Source organism: Stegodyphus dumicola, chromosome 2, assembly GCF_044657685.1.
Source record: "Stegodyphus dumicola isolate Sdum_Otavi_A_Nest chromosome 2, ASM4465768v1".
In the NCBI taxonomy this organism is placed as follows: domain Eukaryota; kingdom Metazoa; phylum Arthropoda; class Arachnida; order Araneae; family Eresidae; genus Stegodyphus; species Stegodyphus dumicola.
This window is the reverse complement of record NC_140769.1, coordinates 23,000,311-23,020,275: the sequence shown is the minus strand read 5'-3', so window position 1 is coordinate 23,020,275 and position 19,965 is coordinate 23,000,311. Positions and strand designations below refer to the sequence as shown.

General features: G+C 31.9%; 1 protein-coding gene across 1 annotated transcript in view; it reads right to left on the bottom strand.

Annotated features, from left to right (window-relative positions):
- Positions 1-485: 485 nt before the first annotated feature.
- Positions 486-19,965, bottom strand: part of LOC118195232 (dynein regulatory complex protein 8-like) — a 38,203-nt gene continuing 18,723 nt past the window's right edge. The window contains exons 5-7 of the mRNA XM_035366489.2: positions 19,878-19,957; positions 13,360-13,469; positions 486-3,251 (exon numbers count right to left, since the gene is read on the bottom strand). Of these exons, the coding sequence (XP_035222380.1) occupies positions 3,049-3,251; positions 13,360-13,469; positions 19,878-19,957 (393 nt within the window). The 3' untranslated portion in view covers positions 486-3,048. The remainder of the gene's footprint in view (positions 3,252-13,359; positions 13,470-19,877; positions 19,958-19,965) is intronic.

Sequence of the window (19,965 nt, the reverse complement as noted above, 5' to 3'; positions counted from 1 at the left end):
AAAATTTATTTCATTTAATCGTTGGAATAATTAATCCATGCTTTTACTTTGATTCTATAATATATGGCCAACGAATAAACGTGTGATAACGTTTCTCCAGATCGTTTAAACAAGGGGTTCTCGGCCATATTTGCTCCATATAAATCACCTGAAAAATACATGTACATTTATTTAGATTTAGATTTTTGCTCAGTGCGATTTCTTAATTAATAGTACAAAGTATAACAAAATATTGATAATTGCAATTATTTGAATAAAATTTTTTTTTTAATTCATAAACTAAATCTAAGTACTGGCCAGCTAAACAAAAAGTTGAACTCAATCCCCCTATGAAATTCCCTCAAGGGAGAATTCCCCCTCCTGTTGAAATCCTCTTGTTTAGACTAAGCAGGCTGAATGAAAGAAGTCAGCTAATCCTCTGAATATCATTTAGGTGTCTGGTGTTGCTCATTCACACTTATTCGCATTTGGTTTGACAAAAATTTATTAAAATCTTAAAAACAACAGTTTATTTACATATTATTTAAAAATACTTCATACTGAAGCATGTAGTTTTAGTTTAATAATCTGGTTATGCATCTTGTTAGAAGCCAGACTAATTTTTAAGCTATATACTGTTATTACACTCCAGTGCAGGCTACAGAAATTTCGGGAAGAAAGTACTATTTAGGCTTGTGACTTGGCTCATTTCGAAGCCCAAGTAAGACATCTTTTGTGCAGTTATCAGTTGCATGATGATCTGTACCTATATACTAACTCTAGAATTTATAGGTTTTTTAGAAGCACAATTAATACAAAACTTGTGTAACTAGAATATGCATAGATTTGCATCCACTTTTATTTAAGAATTTATGTAGAATTATTTGTTCTTTTCTAAAATTTTGTTATTGATTTCACAAATAAAGCAGGTAATTTTCAATGCTGTGTATTTTCTAGCAATTGACCTTCAGTCAATTTATTTTTGTTTTTGGCTCATTCGACTTATTAATCATTTTAATATTCCTTTTTATTCCTTAGTGAAGAATATGTTGAGCTAGAATTTTTCCTAAAATTAGCAAGTTAATTCAAATTGCCGTTATGCCTTCCATAAGAAAAATGAACATTTTTATTTTTATTAATAATAAGCTTTACATTTTTCTGGAAATGAAACGTATAAGCTCATAAGACAAGAAAATTCTCCTTTCAGAGCAGTGTGGCTGTTCCTTCCTTTTTGGCGGAGCATTTTTTTTCCTCCCCACTGATATGCATATTGTTTGTTATCAGTTTTGCTAATTATCTTTAGAAATAAAGTGGATATTAATTTATGCCAATACTTTGCTTCAATTTAAAGGGAAGACTTTAATTAAAAATAGTCTTCTCTTCCTTTAGAAATTAAACAAAGAACCTTTAGAAGAAACCTTTAGAAACCTTTAGAAGAAAAGTCCACTCTTCCTTTAGAAATTAAACAAAGAACTGCATTTAATATCTTACATTTATTTTTTTCACATCATTTTACTTTCTCATCGGCTCACTTTACGGGCTAAGAACAAAGATTGTTACTAGTTTATTTCAATGCCTGATAATTTTAACTTTAGTAACTTAAATAATCAATAATACATTGGAGAAAATTAGGAATACCGGTTTCTGATACTTCCTGTATGGAAAGTTATTTTAGAGGTTTTTTTTTTTTTTCGATCAATTCTTTGAGAAGCAAATGCCTTTGTTTTGAGTTCATTGGCTTGAGACTAATATAATTGTAATTTTTTACGATGTTTTGTTTCACACTAGGGAAGAAATTAAAAAATAGTTTTGACCGATTTATAACTTACCGAATTTGATATAGTTTGACTCATGGTCAAACTATATCAAAATGGTAGTACACTTAACGAAAAGTAGTGTCATTTAGTGAATGTTTGGAATTAAATAAGCACTTTTCACTGTCTTTTGTTGGAAGGTATGGATTCATCTGGAAATCGTCTCTTCTGTAGTTCTTTTATGTGAGGATATTAGTTGATATTCCACGATCCCGAGCTTTATTTGAACATATGCTCCATTCAATGAAAAACAAACTTGCGATTTAGCTATACAGTTTGAGCATTATTTTTATTTTTATAAATTTATTTTCAGCCTGTCTTTTTAATTCAACCTATAAACGTATAGGTACTGAATTTGAGCCTGATGTTTTAAACACTTTTCGTGATATCTTCAGTGACACTATAGTTCTCGTTCCTTACATATTCAGGCAAGCACCTTGGCACAGTTTGGCGATTTTTTACACATGAAAACGTAAAGGTTGCACATGAAAACGTAAAGGTATTGGAATTGTTTTTAAACGATTCACAAACTATCTATATTATCGTAAGCCAGTAGGGCATTATCAACATATTAAAAGAAATCCTATTTAAGAATTTAAAAAACAAATTTTAGTTGTTAAATAAGTATTATGTGATACATTAAAAATATAAACCATTAACATTCTTCACAAATCTTCCAATATTGTTTTTTATGCTCCATTCTTCTTCCTGAAGTACACAGCGAAATTTCGCTTAAAAAATATCAGAGAATTGAACAGACATCGGCAAAACTGACTATCGAATAAACGCATTTCCTCCTTGTTCTTTTTTAGACTTTGCGGCAAAATTCTGTATTCCTGCAGAAATTCTACCGCTGTTCCTTCCATTACTGATAAAGTCTACAAGCCCATATTTTTAAATTACATTTAAGGCAAAAAATATCACGATTTGTTTATAAAAATCGTTGGAACTTGAAACGCAACAAAAAGAACGCGTACAAACATGGCACGTTGCTTGAATGAAAGGCTGTTATGGGCAAAGTTACCTGAAGAATCCTTATGCGTATGGTTGCCAGTGTTTGGCGTTTTCTGAAAATTTTGTGACTTTTATTAAGGTGGTTGCGATAACATGTAAGTACCTAGTTACCTAATATTATTGTGCAATCGATTAATCGATTAGTTGACTAAATAAATTATAATTTCATTTATTCGTAAAACCTTGCTTTCACCAGTAGAAGTCTGAAATAACGTTGCATGTTTATTAACTCATTTCATCACTAGACAAAATAAGGATTTTTATTGCGGTTTTCTTTCTTTAAATTAGCAATTTCCTTGCGAAGCTTTCGCTGACGTTGCACGATGTCAAATACTTCAGGAGCAACCAGCTTGTCACAAAATTCTATGTAATTAATTTTCTTTATAATAGGATCTGTTGCCTCGTCCAAGAATGTGTCTATGCTGTCTTCTTCAAACGAATCTCCTGTTTGGAATGAGAAAAGTATATTAAATATGACTACTAACTAAAGTAAGATATTCGTATATACTTTTTTTCTGAAATAATTAGTTGTTTAAAATATGAGGCAATCTTACTATATCAGAACTTCATCAAAACTAATTAATTAAGAGAAAGCTTAGAACTGCATTTTTTAAGTTCTAAGACATCATAGATTCTAGTAATACAACTCTTAATTTCATTGTTCCTTGCAAGAAAAAAATGTTTCTATGCATATTAAATGTATAAAGTAAAACACTAAAATATAAGTAGCAATTATTTTTTGACGATTGATATTATTTTTATTAATAAAAATAGTATATGGTATATTGAAATTAGCAGTTTGTAAAACTAAAATGTTGTGGCATATTTTGCCATTTGAAAACGTCTGCGTTTATAGATTTAGCATCTTATCCGCAAAGTTCGCGTGAATAAAAATAAAAAAAAAATGGTTCGCCTCAGAATCGGAGAAGCATTTTGTAACTCCAAATGAGTATCTAAATTAATTTTGATTTCGATAGCTTAATAGGACTTTGATTCTGACTATATGAATGGATAATTTATTTAAATTAAAAGATTGTGCTGACAGTATACATTCAGATTTTTTTCCTTTCAAAACATGTGACGGAACAAGGACCAATGTCAAAGTTATTGAACTATGAAAATGAACGTTAACAATAAGAAGCAGCAATGGCAATCAACTTTTAGTAAATTTTACACAAAATTTAATTTGCACATGACAATTTACTTTGAATTCGTATTTTTGACGTTGCATGATGATTTTGATAGTATGACTTTGATTATGAATTGATAACTAATTTGAATTAAGAGTCTGACCTGACAATTTACTTTGTTTCTAATTCTATATCTTTGCAGGATGTACGACGGAAAACTTTTAATGACACGTATCAATGAAAAGGTAAGTAACTATGACAACAAAATATAAAATCCAAATTTGAATGAATTTCACTTTGAATTTACTTTAAATTTCATAATTTATGTTGGATTTATGTTTTTAACTTTGAATTTGAATAATGATTTTGACATGGAAAAGGTAATCTAATTTTGACTTTATTTCTGGAATACTGATTATTCTATATGTCTCTGGACTATATATTGTAAGACTAATCACGTGTAATAGATTAGTAAATAGCAAAGTACAAATTATACATATCACTCGAAGCACAGTGATTACAATATAACACAGGGAAATGTAATAAAATAACTTATGCAGTTCTGTAAAATTCGTAGTAAGGCCTTTGTAAAGATATATATGTATGATAAAAATATGAAAGAAAAATTCTAAATTTAATTGGCTGTAGCATCTTTTATCCTTTATTTAATTTAGGGACTTCCTCTCTTTATCTAAAAATAGTCTAAACTGCGTCATTCAAATTAATCATGCGATCATACGTAACGCTTAATCCCAATTAAATAATTGTAAACAAAAACTTTTTTAATTCGGAACTGAAACTTTTTGGCACTTTTCCTTCTTCCTCTGAACTGCTACGTCCGTTTCGCATACACCTTCTTCGTGTCAAGACACTCTTCATCCACGCTGCTGCTCACTTTCCTGAATGACGTCGTACTCTAAAACACGCGTACATGGAAATTATCTTATTCAAATATGATTGGAAAATATCTTATCTACAAAAAGATGATCTGATTGGAATAATCCTGCAAGAAAATTATGTTTCGAAATGGCCATAGCTGGTAGTTTTTCGTTTATATTTTGATCCTTCCAACTGCGCAATAAAGTACCTTCGGGGGCCAGAAATTAAAGTACCTGATTCCTTCATCTATGCATTAAAACATGACATATAAACCATCGTGTTGACTTAATCCGTATGGTTAATATAGTTAAACTCAATGGAGAGTCGAGTAGCAGAGTAAAGAGCGAAAATATCTTGAATGTAAGGAATTTGTACGAATAAACATTAGAAAGAAAAACGGCATTATACCATATTTGATTTGGGATATGAATTACAGACATCAAAACTTTATTTTTTCAATGTAATAATTTGTATCTTATATGCCAGGGTGGAATAGCTTAAAATTAACGCTAAATGCAGTTACGGTAGTGCAATATTATCACTGAGAATATTTAGATTGTTCTAAATATCCTTTCGTTTCCCAACATTTGAAAATTACTCTAACATTCTAGAAAAAAATGCTCCTTATTTTCAAAGAGTAAAAAAGAACCGAAGAAATTCATAGCCACTTTGTTATCTCGATAATTCTGCAGTTTGATAAATGACAATTAGTACGGAATTGTCAGAGCTTTTGTCAAAGCCTGAGAGGACTGCCATTGGAGGAAAAGGAAATAGACAGCTTCTGTCATTTGTTTCAATCTTTGACAGTTATATGCCGAACAGTTTTACCGACATGAACACATACTACACGTGAAAAGCCTTTTTTTTTATCTAGTTGACACACTTTAACGAAAATGCGTAATTACTAGGCGAACGGCTTAAGTACTACAGCTCGAAGGCCTCGTCTTAAAGTTAGAACAATTAGACTTTTACGATTATGATGACAGACATTCTTTAAAGTACATTGGCCTTATGAATTTATTAAATGGCTTATTTTTGATTGGACCTATGCGTATAATTATTTTTGTTTATATCTTGCGATAAGTAACAAATAATTTCTTGTTTGTACAAACGAGAATACAACAATAAATAAATGATAAATGAATAAATAAAGTTTAAAGGAAATAATAAGTATGTAAATTTCTGTACTGTGTTTTTTAGTTAGTTAGCTGAATGTGAAGAATCTTAAAAACTGATTAGCGAATAATCGCCTGAGATCGTGGTACAGGAAACAACAAGATACTCTTTCTTATTCCAATAAGGTGTAACAGAACTCCGTCTGGGAGTTGTACGATAAACCTGCACGAAATTAAGAAATGATAGGAAAGTAAATTTAACTCAAAATTTAACTGTTAGAAAAATTAACATAATATTTACAATTAAAATAATCTGATGTGTACAACACTACATGAATTTCTTGTACGGAACATTAAATTATACTAATTTTTCCTGCATTTCATTTAAACTTATTTCCTTGAAATTCATTAGAGATATATTTCACATTCAAATTATTCAGTTCTCACTTCGCGACAAAGCCAAAATATATATATTAAAAATTGAAAGACATAGAAAAACGTAAAACACCAAATAGAATTAAAACAATTAAATAAAAAATGTTTACAATTAAAATTACGTTTCTCCGCAAAAACAAGCAATTCGGCTAGCGGACTTTGCCTTGTTAGGCAGATTTTTCAGTGTACAAAACTCAAAGTTTACTTTAGGTGACACTTGGCAAAAATACACTAAAGGCGTAGAAATAGACTTAATACTTTGGGGACGCTGTGCTGAGTCATTATATAAGATAATTTAATAACTTAAATGATAATTCCAGAATGGATTTAATTAGCAATGATAAAAGAAGACATTACTTTGCTGTTGCGAAGCTTAGTTTCTCTAGACCGGCAACAAACAATTATGGCTGCCATGATAAAAATAATCAGGCTTAGCCGTACTGAAAGAACTTTTAAATTGTTGATAATTCTTTAAATATTGCATGCTGATTTACTAAAGGCATAAAAACCTTAACCGGAAGATAATAAAAACATAATTGAAACATTTTTAAAACAAGAAATGCGCACTTTACTAATATATAAGTATAAAAAAAATAAAAAACTGAGTTCAATGGGCGGAGTAACAGTGTGAGTATATATATTATATACACACTGTATATATATATATATATATAGATACATACTTTTGGTGCGGTCGTTTGCAAGCAGAATGGAGCAATCGACATTGCACAACTCCATGTTATAGCAGTCCTATATACAAAAGTTCAATGTTCTGAGTTACTCGTTTTTGAGTTATGCGATATATATACATACATACATAAGTACGTACAGACGCCGCGAAAAAAACCTCTTCTGAATCCGTTTAAATCATTTTTATATTTCGCTTGGGAGAAAAGAGTCCCTTATTCTGTCCTTACGTACAGATGTAACACATAAACATGTTAAATTGCATTCGATTGCGGTCACAATGGATGTTTTCGTTGAAATGTGGTACCTGGAAGTTCTCGTGATTGAAATACTTGCTTTACTTTGTACAAGGAAGTACTAAATAAAAAAATCGGAAGGCTTTCGGATTTTATATTATACCTAAACGAGCGTTTTTTCCAATTACAAACATATACACGTTTTAAGAGAATTCGAGCTAACATCACAGTAGGCTAAAAATATTTAAAAAACACATATTTTTAGAATTTCAGATAGACAATCTCGCGCGCTAGAGATAAAAGTGTTTTAATCGTTACATGTTGCCACTGCTCGCTTTGAAATTGTTGAGCTTTTAATTAAAAATTTTTTAAAGCTTTACATAATGTGAAAAAGATAATAAAACAAATTCTAAACTCCAAATTCAAGGTCCAGGTTTCCTTGTTCGGATCGAAGACCATGTTACTAAAATTTGATTAATCTGAGTAGCTCTTGCGAGAAATATACATACATTCATATAGATTCTTCATTATTTAGTTTCTTAAGTACAGGGCGATATGGGTTAACAAGTAATAACGTTTAAAAGAAATGATAAATAAATAAAAAAGTTTTAAAAGCATATGAAGTAAACTAAAGTAATCAAGTACTAACTACGTAAAAACTAAAGTAAACGCTTTAATCAGATTAACTTTATAAATTTATGTTTCAGTCACAAACCTAAATAGTAAAGAAAACAAGGGAGTAATTTGCGAATATAAGGCTCAACGAAAGATATTAATAGAAACCACAGTGTAACAGAAGTGTCATATCTATTAAATTTCGCCCAGGGTTCGATTTCAACGAAATGGTGAACTACATGACCATTTCAGCTCTTCCTCAGTGTTTTTCCTCCTACATTCCTCCCTAAACACTAACCAAATGCGTTTTGTACGGTCTTACGTGAAGGCCCTCTTTAGGAGAGACTTTAATTTGCTAAGCTTGTTATTAAGTCAACACAGTAATTTACCTTTTGTAAGCTAAGATTAATTAATTCGATGTTGGTAACTTCTTCAGTAATCAAAAGCATTTATAAATAATTTTTCGCATAAATAGATAATGATTAACCAATACACAAAGGTCTTAGAGTGTAATAGCTTTATGCATTAATTAGTTCTCGTTCAAAACTTCCGACTTAGATACAAATGTAATAATAAAATAAATCCTATAAGTGATAATTACAAATATTTTGCACTCATTCCGTTACCAATGCAGATTTGGGGACAGCTCGAACACTTAAAACCTTGCTTTGTAAAATGCTTTTTCATTATTTGGGAAGATAAATAGATTTTATTTTAAGGAATTAAGGATAGGAAGGATTTAAGGAATTTTAAGGAAAATAAGAATTTTAAGGGCTGCCATCCTTAAAATTCGATTGATGGAGTTCTGGACCTGCATAAACGGAGCCAATAAGTCTAAGAATTCAGCAAATTGTATTCATGAATTACTGTTTATTTCATTCTGGTGTGATTATACAAACATCATCATGAATTATTTTGACTGATAAAGATAATTACATACATAATGGTGCAATTTTACGGGTACTAATAATACCACAAACTACATGCTAATAATAATATGGGCTATAAACAGTTAATGAGATGTTTTAACAGGCGTATTTTCGAATGTATAGTAAAATCTATATAATTAAATTATTTTATAAAAGTATCAATAAGTTCAAGTCTTTTCTCAATATGAATTTTTTCCCAGCATGCAAATAGGATTTGCAGCATTATACGAGTAACCTTCGTTTTGTGAATTTTCGCTGCACGTGCATTTACTCTTACAAAAGAATTAAATTGTCAACTTTTTGGAGAACTTGGATAAATGTGAAGATAATTTTCAGCTAAACGAAAAGAGGATAAAAGTGAAAATATGGTGTAATATTTTTTTTTTCTTTTTTTGTAATGAGTGCTAGAAAATATTAGTTTAAACAGCGTTCAGGCTTATTATAATTTTGGAAGGTATACATATACATATATATATATATATATATATATATATATACAGAGAGAAAAAGAATGTGTAGAAAGACTGTCGTAAAAGATGTATATATGTACGGCTGTGTGTGGTGTGTGTGTAAGATGTAAAAATATGAAAACAAGTTTCATATATTCACAAGATGTTATAAAATTCACAAGATTCACAAGATATAAAAATTTGTAAACATTATGGAGAGTATTAATTTAATAAAAAAGCAAAGAAAAGATATTAGCTTAATGCAAGAACTGACATCTGTAAGTGAACTTTTCGGACCGTCATTTATTGATACTGCTGTTGTTTTAAATAGTTATAATTATTCTAAAACGTATATTCACATTATTATAGATCATGATATTCGTTGTATATAGACATTTGCATCTAAAAGTGCAACTGCTGATACTTATGTAAATTATTTAGAACAGAATATTCAGATTCGGATCCCCCTCCCAAATTGTAAGTGATAGAAACGCTGCTTTTATTTCCTAAAACCTTAAAACTAATTTCTAAATAACTATAACATGCACAATTAACAACTGTTAATATACCACAAACTAATAACAAAGTAGGAAGAGTTAATTAAACTATTATAACTTGACTAAAATGAAAATTAAATTCTTATCAAGGCAATATTTCATGAACAAAACTGTTATCGGAAGTTACTGAAGAATACAACACATTCTGTAAAAAACAGCAATTAAATTAAATTCAGTAACAGTAAAATCAAAAATTCTCTATAAATATGCAAAATATATCAAACAATTTTCACCAAACCAGTTAAATTCCGGAAAACTACAGATATATGAAGTACAAAATGTATAGGAAGAGGAATACAATCAAATTCTGATTTAATGTTATCAAAAGGAGGTAGATCAGATTCAGTTGTATCAGTCCCCTCCTCCCCCAGGGGAAAAACTGCGTTTATGTTCATTAAAACTAGCTGATGAACCATTCTAAATTATTTAATTATAAAAATTCACCCGAAAATTCTGAATACCTTCTTGACGCAGAGGAATTCCAAGAATGAAATAAAATTATACACACAGAAAGAAATACATATGTAATAAATTCAATGTCCAATAACGTAAAAGAACAATAATTAGACATATTTTTACTGAAATTAAAACTCAAATTAAAATGGAATAATACAAAATGAGCATAAAATGTAAAACAGAACTTTGATTTCATAACCTACCGTTGAGAGAACGAAGAACAAAGGATAGAAATCCAAAAGTAGACGGCAATGGTTGCCAGTTGCCATTGGCGAAACTAATTAGCGATGGCAAGTTTGAAATCTCCAAAAAGCTTAATTAAAAGTAAGAAATTTTCAATTTTTTCGAAGGCACATGCAGGCATATACGTGGATATTAATTTATACTTGGCAATTAAATAGGCTAGTAATTATCGTATTTTCCGGCTTATAACGCTCACCTGTGTATAACGCGCATCTATAATTTCAAGCTGTATTTTTAGTTTTAGGTATATTCGCCGTATAACGTGCACCCAATTCTTCAAGAAGAAACCTAAAAGATACATGTGAAATGCTCTCATCTTTTGAGATGACTTATTCGAAGATTTGCCCTAGCGTTTCGAACAATAGTACACACAATTTGCAAGCGTTAAGGTGTTGGTGTTGGTGTATTTAATTATGGCAAAGCACACGAGGGCTATCTGCCTAAGGGGAGGGATGCCTTTGGTGGAGGAATTTCTAAGGGAAACTGGCTAGCAAGCGTTAAGGAACAAAATGTGTGTAGGTAAAATGCTTGAGAGGGTAAATATTCCTGCAAAGATGGTAGATTTTATTCAATGGAAGTTTCCAAAAGAATGCTTTCGAGAAAAGGAGGATATAATTTGAAGCAAGAATTCAACCCGAAAAAATTCAAGGAATTAGGTTTCAGATGTTTTCTCTTTCCTATAATCATTTGAGGCCGTAATTTTCATGTGAACAACGAAGGTTTCAGTTGAGGTTGATCTAGTGTTTCGTTTAGTAGTAAATACGGCTTCTGCTGAACGAAACAACACATTGTTGGTTCCAAGTGCGGAGTCATTCAGTTTGCGAAAGGAAATGGAAATTGTGTTGCAGCAAAAATGTTTGGTGTTCGAGAAAGATGGAAAGGATGATGATTATTTAATTATGGAACAGAGTAACAATGATGGTGAACATGACACAAAAATGGACGATGTGCCTGAAGATTTAACGGATGAGAAACATGACGAACTTCTCAAGTTATCCACTAATGAAAAATTTTTAAGTTTAAAACGTATGCCATTTCTTTTTAATAAACAGCATAAGTACACGTAAAAATGTAGCGGTTCTATGCTGATTTTTTCCATACTTTTAATCTCTCATTTTTATATCCGACATGTAATACGCACCCTTAAATTTAGATTACGTTACTGGTGTTAAAAGTGTGCGTTATAGGCTGGAATATACGGTAACTTAAATTTCTTTTGGTTTGGTTTGGTTTATTAGATTACGCCAAAGCACTCTTAGGCTATCTGCCTTAAGGGAGGGATGCCTTTGTGCAGGACTTTTTAAGGGAAACTGGTTCTTATACACGTTACACATGGGGGAAAACCATGAAAACACTCATTTTGTAACGTTACAGCTCGGCCGCTGGTGGGCCAATTTTTTTGGAGTTCGGTAATTTATTGCTTTTGACGCTATTAACTGTTTGTATTTCTTTAGCCATTCATCTCAGTCTTAAAAAATTCAATTTTCTATTACAGGGGGTTACAGTTAAATTCTTTACTATGTCAACGTTAGTAGCCTGTTGACTTTCACACTTTGCTAGTCAACAAATTGATTTCTTATTCATTGATGTGAGCTTTTATTAGTACTGTTTTTAAGAAGTTTCAATTTTGAAAATATTTTGTAGTGTTGTTGTTGCTAATGCCTATTTGTCTGACGTCTAGTCAACCCAATCCGGCATGGAGCGAAATTTTACGCCTGTCCGTTGGCAACAGCTTTGAGTACCTTACAGGTAACAGTACCATTTGTATCAGCTCCGCTTCCAATTTTGCTAGATACTAATCCGGGATAGAAAGGATCAAACCCTCTTTCCCTACCAGCAACATCTCTGGGATTCGAACCCGGGACGTTCGGCACGGTGGTCAGCCACGCTAACAACTATACCGACTGGGTGGCAAATTTTTGTCGTAACTACTACCTCTTAATTAATGCTAAATCTGAGCTTATTCATAAATTATTGGAATGTCTAAGTTTTTAAGTTAAATATTAACATAAACTTATTTCTTATAAATAAATATATATATATAATAAAAAAAAAATATTTTAATTAAATTAACTGTGGCTAATACAAAACTTATATTTTATATATATATATATGCAATTAATGAATTCATAATTAAATCAAATTCAGAAAAAAGCGCATTTGCATAAATATTATTAAGTTAGTTTCTTTAACTTAAATAATTAATTTTAATTTAATTATTTACTTTTTTAACTTAATTAAAATTCTATCATTGGCATAATAAAGATAAAGATCCTGGCCAAACATTTCAAGTAAATTCTGACAAAAAATTTAATTTACATAAAGATAAAACTTATGAAATAGTTTAAAATATTATTGCAAATAGTATTATCGTTCCGCTATTTACAACCCAGAAAACTATTTGACGCAAGTTTTAATTCCTTTGTGGCGTTTCAGAACATTTTCTCCATCTTTATATTAATAAATAATCTCCACTCCTTTATTGGAAACCTTATATCAATGCTATTACTTACAGCAGTTAAAAAGCACGTTTTCTATTATCAACTTCTCAAAGATGTAAAGATTTAAGAATTATTATTATTTCTTTTTTACTTAATTAATTCCGATTTAGTTCAGAGGATAAAAATGCTTAGTTCAGAGGATGTTTAAAACTTTCTAAATCCAATTTTCGATCGTGCTTAGAATAGCAGCTACCAATTCTTTTTTATATTAGTTGTAATAACATCATTCCTTTTAATAAAAAAATAAATTTCTTTAGGTATTTTCAAAGAGCATCACAAAGAAAGAAATATACTTTAATTAACGGAATAGAATTACATACCGTACTGCAGGAGTAGCTTGCGAAAATATTCTCTTTCCAGAAAACCTTTCCCATCTCTATCAAACACTTGAAACGCTTGAAGCAAAACTTCTTTCGAGGAAGACTTCCATCTAGAAAGGAAGGAAAGTTTTATTTTTCTTTTATTTTGAGGTAAATTCTAAAACTTAAATGCATTAAATGTTATTAAAATTTTTCTTGCTGTAAGCGCAACATTGAAAACAATTTCTAACTTTAAAAACTTTGTTAATAATACTCCAATATGTTAATGATATAATTGAATAAATAGAGTTCAGTAAGAAGAGTGGTATTTATATTAATTTTAAGTGGCTTTATTAAATAATTTTAAACTAAATTTACCACACTTATAGAGTACCTGCTCAAGCTCATTGACTAATGCTCACTGGCTATCTAATTGACTAAATTAAAAAATATTTTTAAGAACTTTAAAATTTCATAATAAAAATAATAAATGAATCTGTCAATGTTGGGATCAGAAACACTATTAGCTGAATTGTTCGCTATTGTTGCTTCTCCATGATGATTATTAAAATGGTAACCCAATTGTTATCCATGTTTTTCATCTTTTAGAAGATATTTAGTATACATGAATGCTGACCGACAGTGTTTGGCCTCTAATCGTATCACCCATTAAGAACTAATTAGATTATTTCAAGTTTTATTCTTTCCAGATATTTTTATACATTAAATTAAGGTATTTTACTTTCGCTACTAAATCAAGGTAGTGGTTAGTGACACAGACTGTTCTACCGAAGGGACAGGGTTCGAAAACATGGATACCCAAGGCATGCATGTTTGACATGGAGGCACTCTAAATATGTTGGGTTTTACTCTTAATATTTTGAGCATTTTCCCTAAAGGAAACAATTCGTACACGTTATTTATTTATTGATGTATAGATAACGTCTGGATCATTATTTTTAAAGTTCGTCTAAAAGTAGGCTAGATGTCTAAGTATTAGAACAATCTTAAGAGCATATTATATATAAATTGTAAGATCTTATGTTTATTTTATGTTCCAATGAAATTTTTACATAAAACATTCAGTTTTATGACAGAAGTTTGCTTTATGTCATTCTAGTGGTCAACCAATAACCCACTGCTAGAATAACTAAAATTCACTCTTCCTGATATGTGTTTATTATATTTTATTGCAAAACTGCGGATTAAAGAAAAGGAGCAAAATTATGCAGAAGAATTTTAAAAAAATCAATGTTGGTTGCGAAAGATTTTTTTAAAGCAGGAATTGCGAAAAATGAGCAATACCCTCGCCGGGACTCGAACCTGGATCTCTCGAATACGCGCCGAGTGTGCTATCGTTACAGCACAAAGACGTGCGGAAAGGAGGGAGAAAATACCTTATATTGTAAGATATGTGTTCCACGGAATCTGCGCGCCACAGCTCTAGCACTCTGGCAAGATGCATGGGACAACGAAGACACAGGCCGCCGAGCGCATACATTTCTGCCTAAAGTAGATAGGGAACTACTGGTTGCACGGCCACAAATGGCGTATTACATCACAGGGCATGGGCCCTTTCCAGTATATTTTGAGAGATTTGGAATCTCCAATTCGGATCAGTGCTGCTGCGGCGATCTGGGCACAGCAGAACACTACGTTCATGAATGTCCTGTCACGGAGGGAATGCACATTCCGTTCCCGGAGACGAACAGGGAGGCATTCAACAGATTTATGGTCAAGCAGCGACACCAGACCAACAAAATTACTCATATAATTGACAAGCTAATGGACATGGGTCCAGACTTATGCCATGTGTAAATATAACTGGTCAGTATGTCAGCAAATTTCAATGTAAATCAGTATCATTCAAGCATAAGTAATCTAGGTATGTGTGCGATGTGTGTATATAGTGTGGGCAAGCGTGTCCTAATGTATGTTATTATTATTATTATTATTATTATTATTATTATTATTATTATTATTATTATTATTATTATTTTATTTTTATTTTTATTTTTATTGTGCTAAGTGTATATACTAGCTCTGTCTTATTATTCCAAAGCAAATTAAGGTAATGTCATGTAGGTATTTAGAAAGTATATGTATGTAACAGTGTTGGATTTCATGTCAGCAAATATGTATTAACAGAAGCATGTAAATAACTACTAATGTATATCTGCCCTTGTTTAGCCATGTACAATGCTATTCTTGAAGATTCAAAATCACTGGACCCGGGCACTTTGGACGGGTGTCTAAGCGGTGGCATTTGGTTCGCGGAACTGCCAACCGGATGGTCCAGGCGTTGGGTTTGGGTGCCTTGTGCAAGCCTCCCATGTGGCCTCTCTGGCTTTACTCTGTATAAGGGCGGACGTGGCCCTATATGCTAATTAACTTAATAGTAAAGGGGTGGTGGCCACGTCCTCCGTCACTATCACTATCACTAGTATGCCTTCGTGGTGTAATGGTCAGCACGATCGGCGCCTATTCGAGAGGTCCGGGTTCGAGTCACGGCAGAGGGCATTGCTCATTTTTCACGTCTTCTGCTTCAGAAAAACCTAATGACTCTACAATGTGTCCCTCTTTGAAAGTGCGACTGGGGATTAGGGGATCCAATAGCCAAATAAAGGTGGCGAAGAATAATCATCCACAAACTTTTAGTTCGGTCGCCACTGTAGATTCATTAGGTTATTTTTTGAAGCAGGAGACGTGAAAAATGAGAAATGATCTTCCCGGTATTCGTACCTGGACCTCTCGAATACGCGCCGAGTGTGTTAACCGTCACACAATGAAGGAATGAAGAAAAGGCGGGGGAAATATGTTATACTCCCCTTTTAAAGCGCGACTGGGGAATAGGGGACCCAGTCGCCAAATTCAGGTAATTAAACATCATCATTCATCACCTCTTAGTTCGGGGGCCACTATAAAGTCATTAGGTTATTTTGAAGCAGGAGACGTGAAAAATGAGCAATGTCTCACTGGGACTCGAACCTGGACCTCTCGAATACGCTCTGAGTGTGCTACCGTTACACCACGAAGGAATGCAGAAAGGAGGAAGAAAATACCTTACACCTTCAGTACCTAACCAAGTTTTTACAAGATCATTTTGGTAAGAGCTTGAATGAAGCAAAACTATCCACCCAGAGGTCCATGTACTACGCACTCATATAAAAATGCAGACATGACAAAATTTAACCTAAACCAAAGAATGTCACAAAGGGTATAAACATTTGATTCCTATCATCTGAAATGTATTTAAAATGCAAAAAACCTGAAAAAAATTCAAGCAACCCATGCACGTTATCAGTTGGGATGAGATAGTTTCCTTTCAGAATGCCAAGCCAGAGAAAGATCAGACAAAAAGAAGTTAAAAAAATATCTTAGTTCTGCCGGACGTGACGAAACTTATCTGTTCTTTTCTGTTCGTACTTATCTGTACTTTTAACAGCCAATCCAGGTGGCAAAATAGCATCAACATTGGCAGTTTGAAATGAAGTAGGGTTAAAATTGTGAAAATTCACTAACTCAATGAAATCACATTATTACATGTTTTCTTATCTTAATTTTCGGCAAAGAAGATTCAGTTGAGTTCACTGTGAATATAAATGCAATGAAAATGTTTAATCTGCTTAGGGAAATTAACCTTCCAAAATGGACTTGTTTAGTTTATTGATAAAATAAGCAGTATCATAGGATATCAGTAGAGTTCATCTTGTTGGGAGACTGGCATCTGGAAAAAATGCGTGGATTGGCTGGCGTGTTCACTAGATCTGGATCTAGTATAGCATGCATAAGACGCTTTTGGGAAATGTGACGTCCTTAGACACTTCAAGAGCTAGAAATTGCTAATGTGAAAAGGTGGCACAATTTACTAAAGAATTCGCTTAACAACTTCATAAGTTCATTCGCACCCAGAATTTCGAAATTCGGGAAGATGATACGCCTTGATAATATCACTTGAAATTCAAAATAATAATAATAATAATAATATGTATTCTATGTAATTCTTAAACAACAGGTGTTTAAGACTCTCCCTGTACATAGTATCGTGTGCGTACGTGTTCGTAATAGACTGAATACACACAGGTCCGATGATAGATTGACAAAATTTATTTTATCGAAAGAAACACTTCAGATTTCTGGTTCCTGCCACATAAATACTTGATGACAGAGTAAAATCACTAGTTACACTTCAAACTGCTGAGGATGTTAAACGCAACGCATGCAAAGCACATCTAAGAGGCAATGTTTTCAGAGAAATGTCAATACTCCGCGGTCGAAGTGAACTAACGACTCACAACAGCAACAACAACTGAGTAACTGAAGCTGTCAGATCTTGTATAGACTTTAACTGACCCCGAGGTATTTCAATTACTTTCTGCCTCTCGTAATTACCGGAATGCATATGAGGGCCGAATACGGTTACAGCTAATATAGTGATCAATTACATTTATTCAATTACAATACTTATTACGGTGATACAGGGACCGGACCCAAATGTCGCCTAATGGTTGCCAAATTTAGCGACTATTAGAGATATATTGCAAAATGTGACGGCAAGTTTTTCTAACCCAAACCGCTGCCAGATGAGCTATGTCTCGCCAAATTATGGTGATAGTCATTTACTCAATGTTCAATATACTTACCCTTGTATTCTTATTTCTCCGGTATCGCATCATTTCTGTTAGCTTTTCATGTTACATTAATTATTCAGAAGAATACAATTTCACACGTAGTTTCACTTAAATCATCTATCTATGCACAAAATTCGCTACGATACCTATATTCTGTTTTTCTCTTAAACTATAAAAAAATCATTTTGTACTCCCATCGTTTGTAGGACTACCTAGACATATCCACTGCAGTCTTTGTTATTACAAACTGATGAATACGTGAGTTTGTGAGTTACCCTCGCTGCCTATAGTTACAACATTAGCTATCTGGATGATAAAGATGAGCATTTCGAAGCTATTATTTCAGATTTCTATTTAGACGTTTATATTTAAGATTGAAATTTTTTTGTTGATTTTTCGCACATATCTTTGTTTAATGAACAATCTAAATTTCTCGGTATTTCATTACTTTCACCACCGGATATGACGAGAACAAAGCTTTAAAATGCAATATATATCAACTTTTAATACTGAAATTTTTTACCATTCTACGTCCATTATTTCAAAATTCAAAAATTTAAAAAAAAACGCGTCAGTTATAAAATGTTTAAAATGGTTACAGATTAAGAGATAAACTCTTCAATCTGTTTTAATTCAAAAAAGGATAAAAAAATATTAATTAGGCACTTTTTATGATATTTTTTAATATACTGCATTATGATTTAAGAAAACCTTCTCATTCTTTCTAGATCACATATATGATTCCCCTTGGGAAAATGGTTCGAACGATATTATTGCGTAACCTCTCACACTTTTTTGCTTTCGAAAAGTACCTTTAATTTTAATTTTATATATTTATTTATCAATCTTTTCTCATTACTACACTGCTTACTATAGAAATCTTCATGTATTTAAGAAACTATAATTTAAAAAATGATTTTGCTTTAACACTCATTTCATTTTATTAATCTCATTTTCCCTTTCCGATTTACTGTACAGTTTCAGAGCCTTTAAAGATTAACTGATGTATTGGCTCATAATGTTTTCCATTTTATAAGTGTATGTTCATTTTCTTGAGTTTTTTTCCTCAACATTTCCTTCTTAAAATTTACTTTTCTTAACTTTGTTATGGTACATAATATACATAATACTAGATTCTCTTTTACAAATTTAAATTCCCAACATCAAAATATGCGTTTATTGTAAAGTTTCGAAATTTTCGCAGGATATAAAACAAACTCTTCGTTCACTCTCGGACTCTACTCCAAATATACACAGCCCTCTGCATCGCTGTTAAAGAAACGGACGGAAACGGAAAAGATAAAATTTTGAACGATAACGGATAAAAACGGAAAGACAAAATTTTGCAGAAATAAATATGTTAAACCGGTAGCCAATTTATTATTTGAAATAGTATTTTTAATAGATTTTGCAGTGCAAACATAATGGATACTTAAAAATATTATTGTGTTTTAACTTAAGTTGCAGAAATTACATTTACATGTTATAAACGTAAATAGTTGTTTATACTTTTACATGTATAAACTTAAATAGTTGTTTCGCAGCCTATAAATTTTTACTGTAATATACTGTATATGAGGTACTAAATTGGGACGGAATCTGGTCCACATAACCGTCGGAGACGATTTCCTGACTAGTATATGCATTATATGGGAGGTATACTATATTAAAACTGGAAAAATTTATTTCACGAAGCTTAAAGGAAACAACGTTTGCCGGGACTGGAACCCCGGGCCGAACTACCAATGCTCACCGGTTTTCACCCCTCGGCCGCTGGTAGCCCAAACAACAAATTAAAATTCATGTTCATTTATTGACGAAATTGCCTTAATTATGGAAATTTAACTCCAAGCTAAAGACATCTTAACGGATAAGTTTCAAACATTAATTAAATTTTCAGGTACTTACTTATCTTTCATCAGATAATCAATTAATTCAGGCAAAATCTTTTCTTTCTGCATATAACCTGGTGTTTCCGGATCTTCTACCTGTAAAA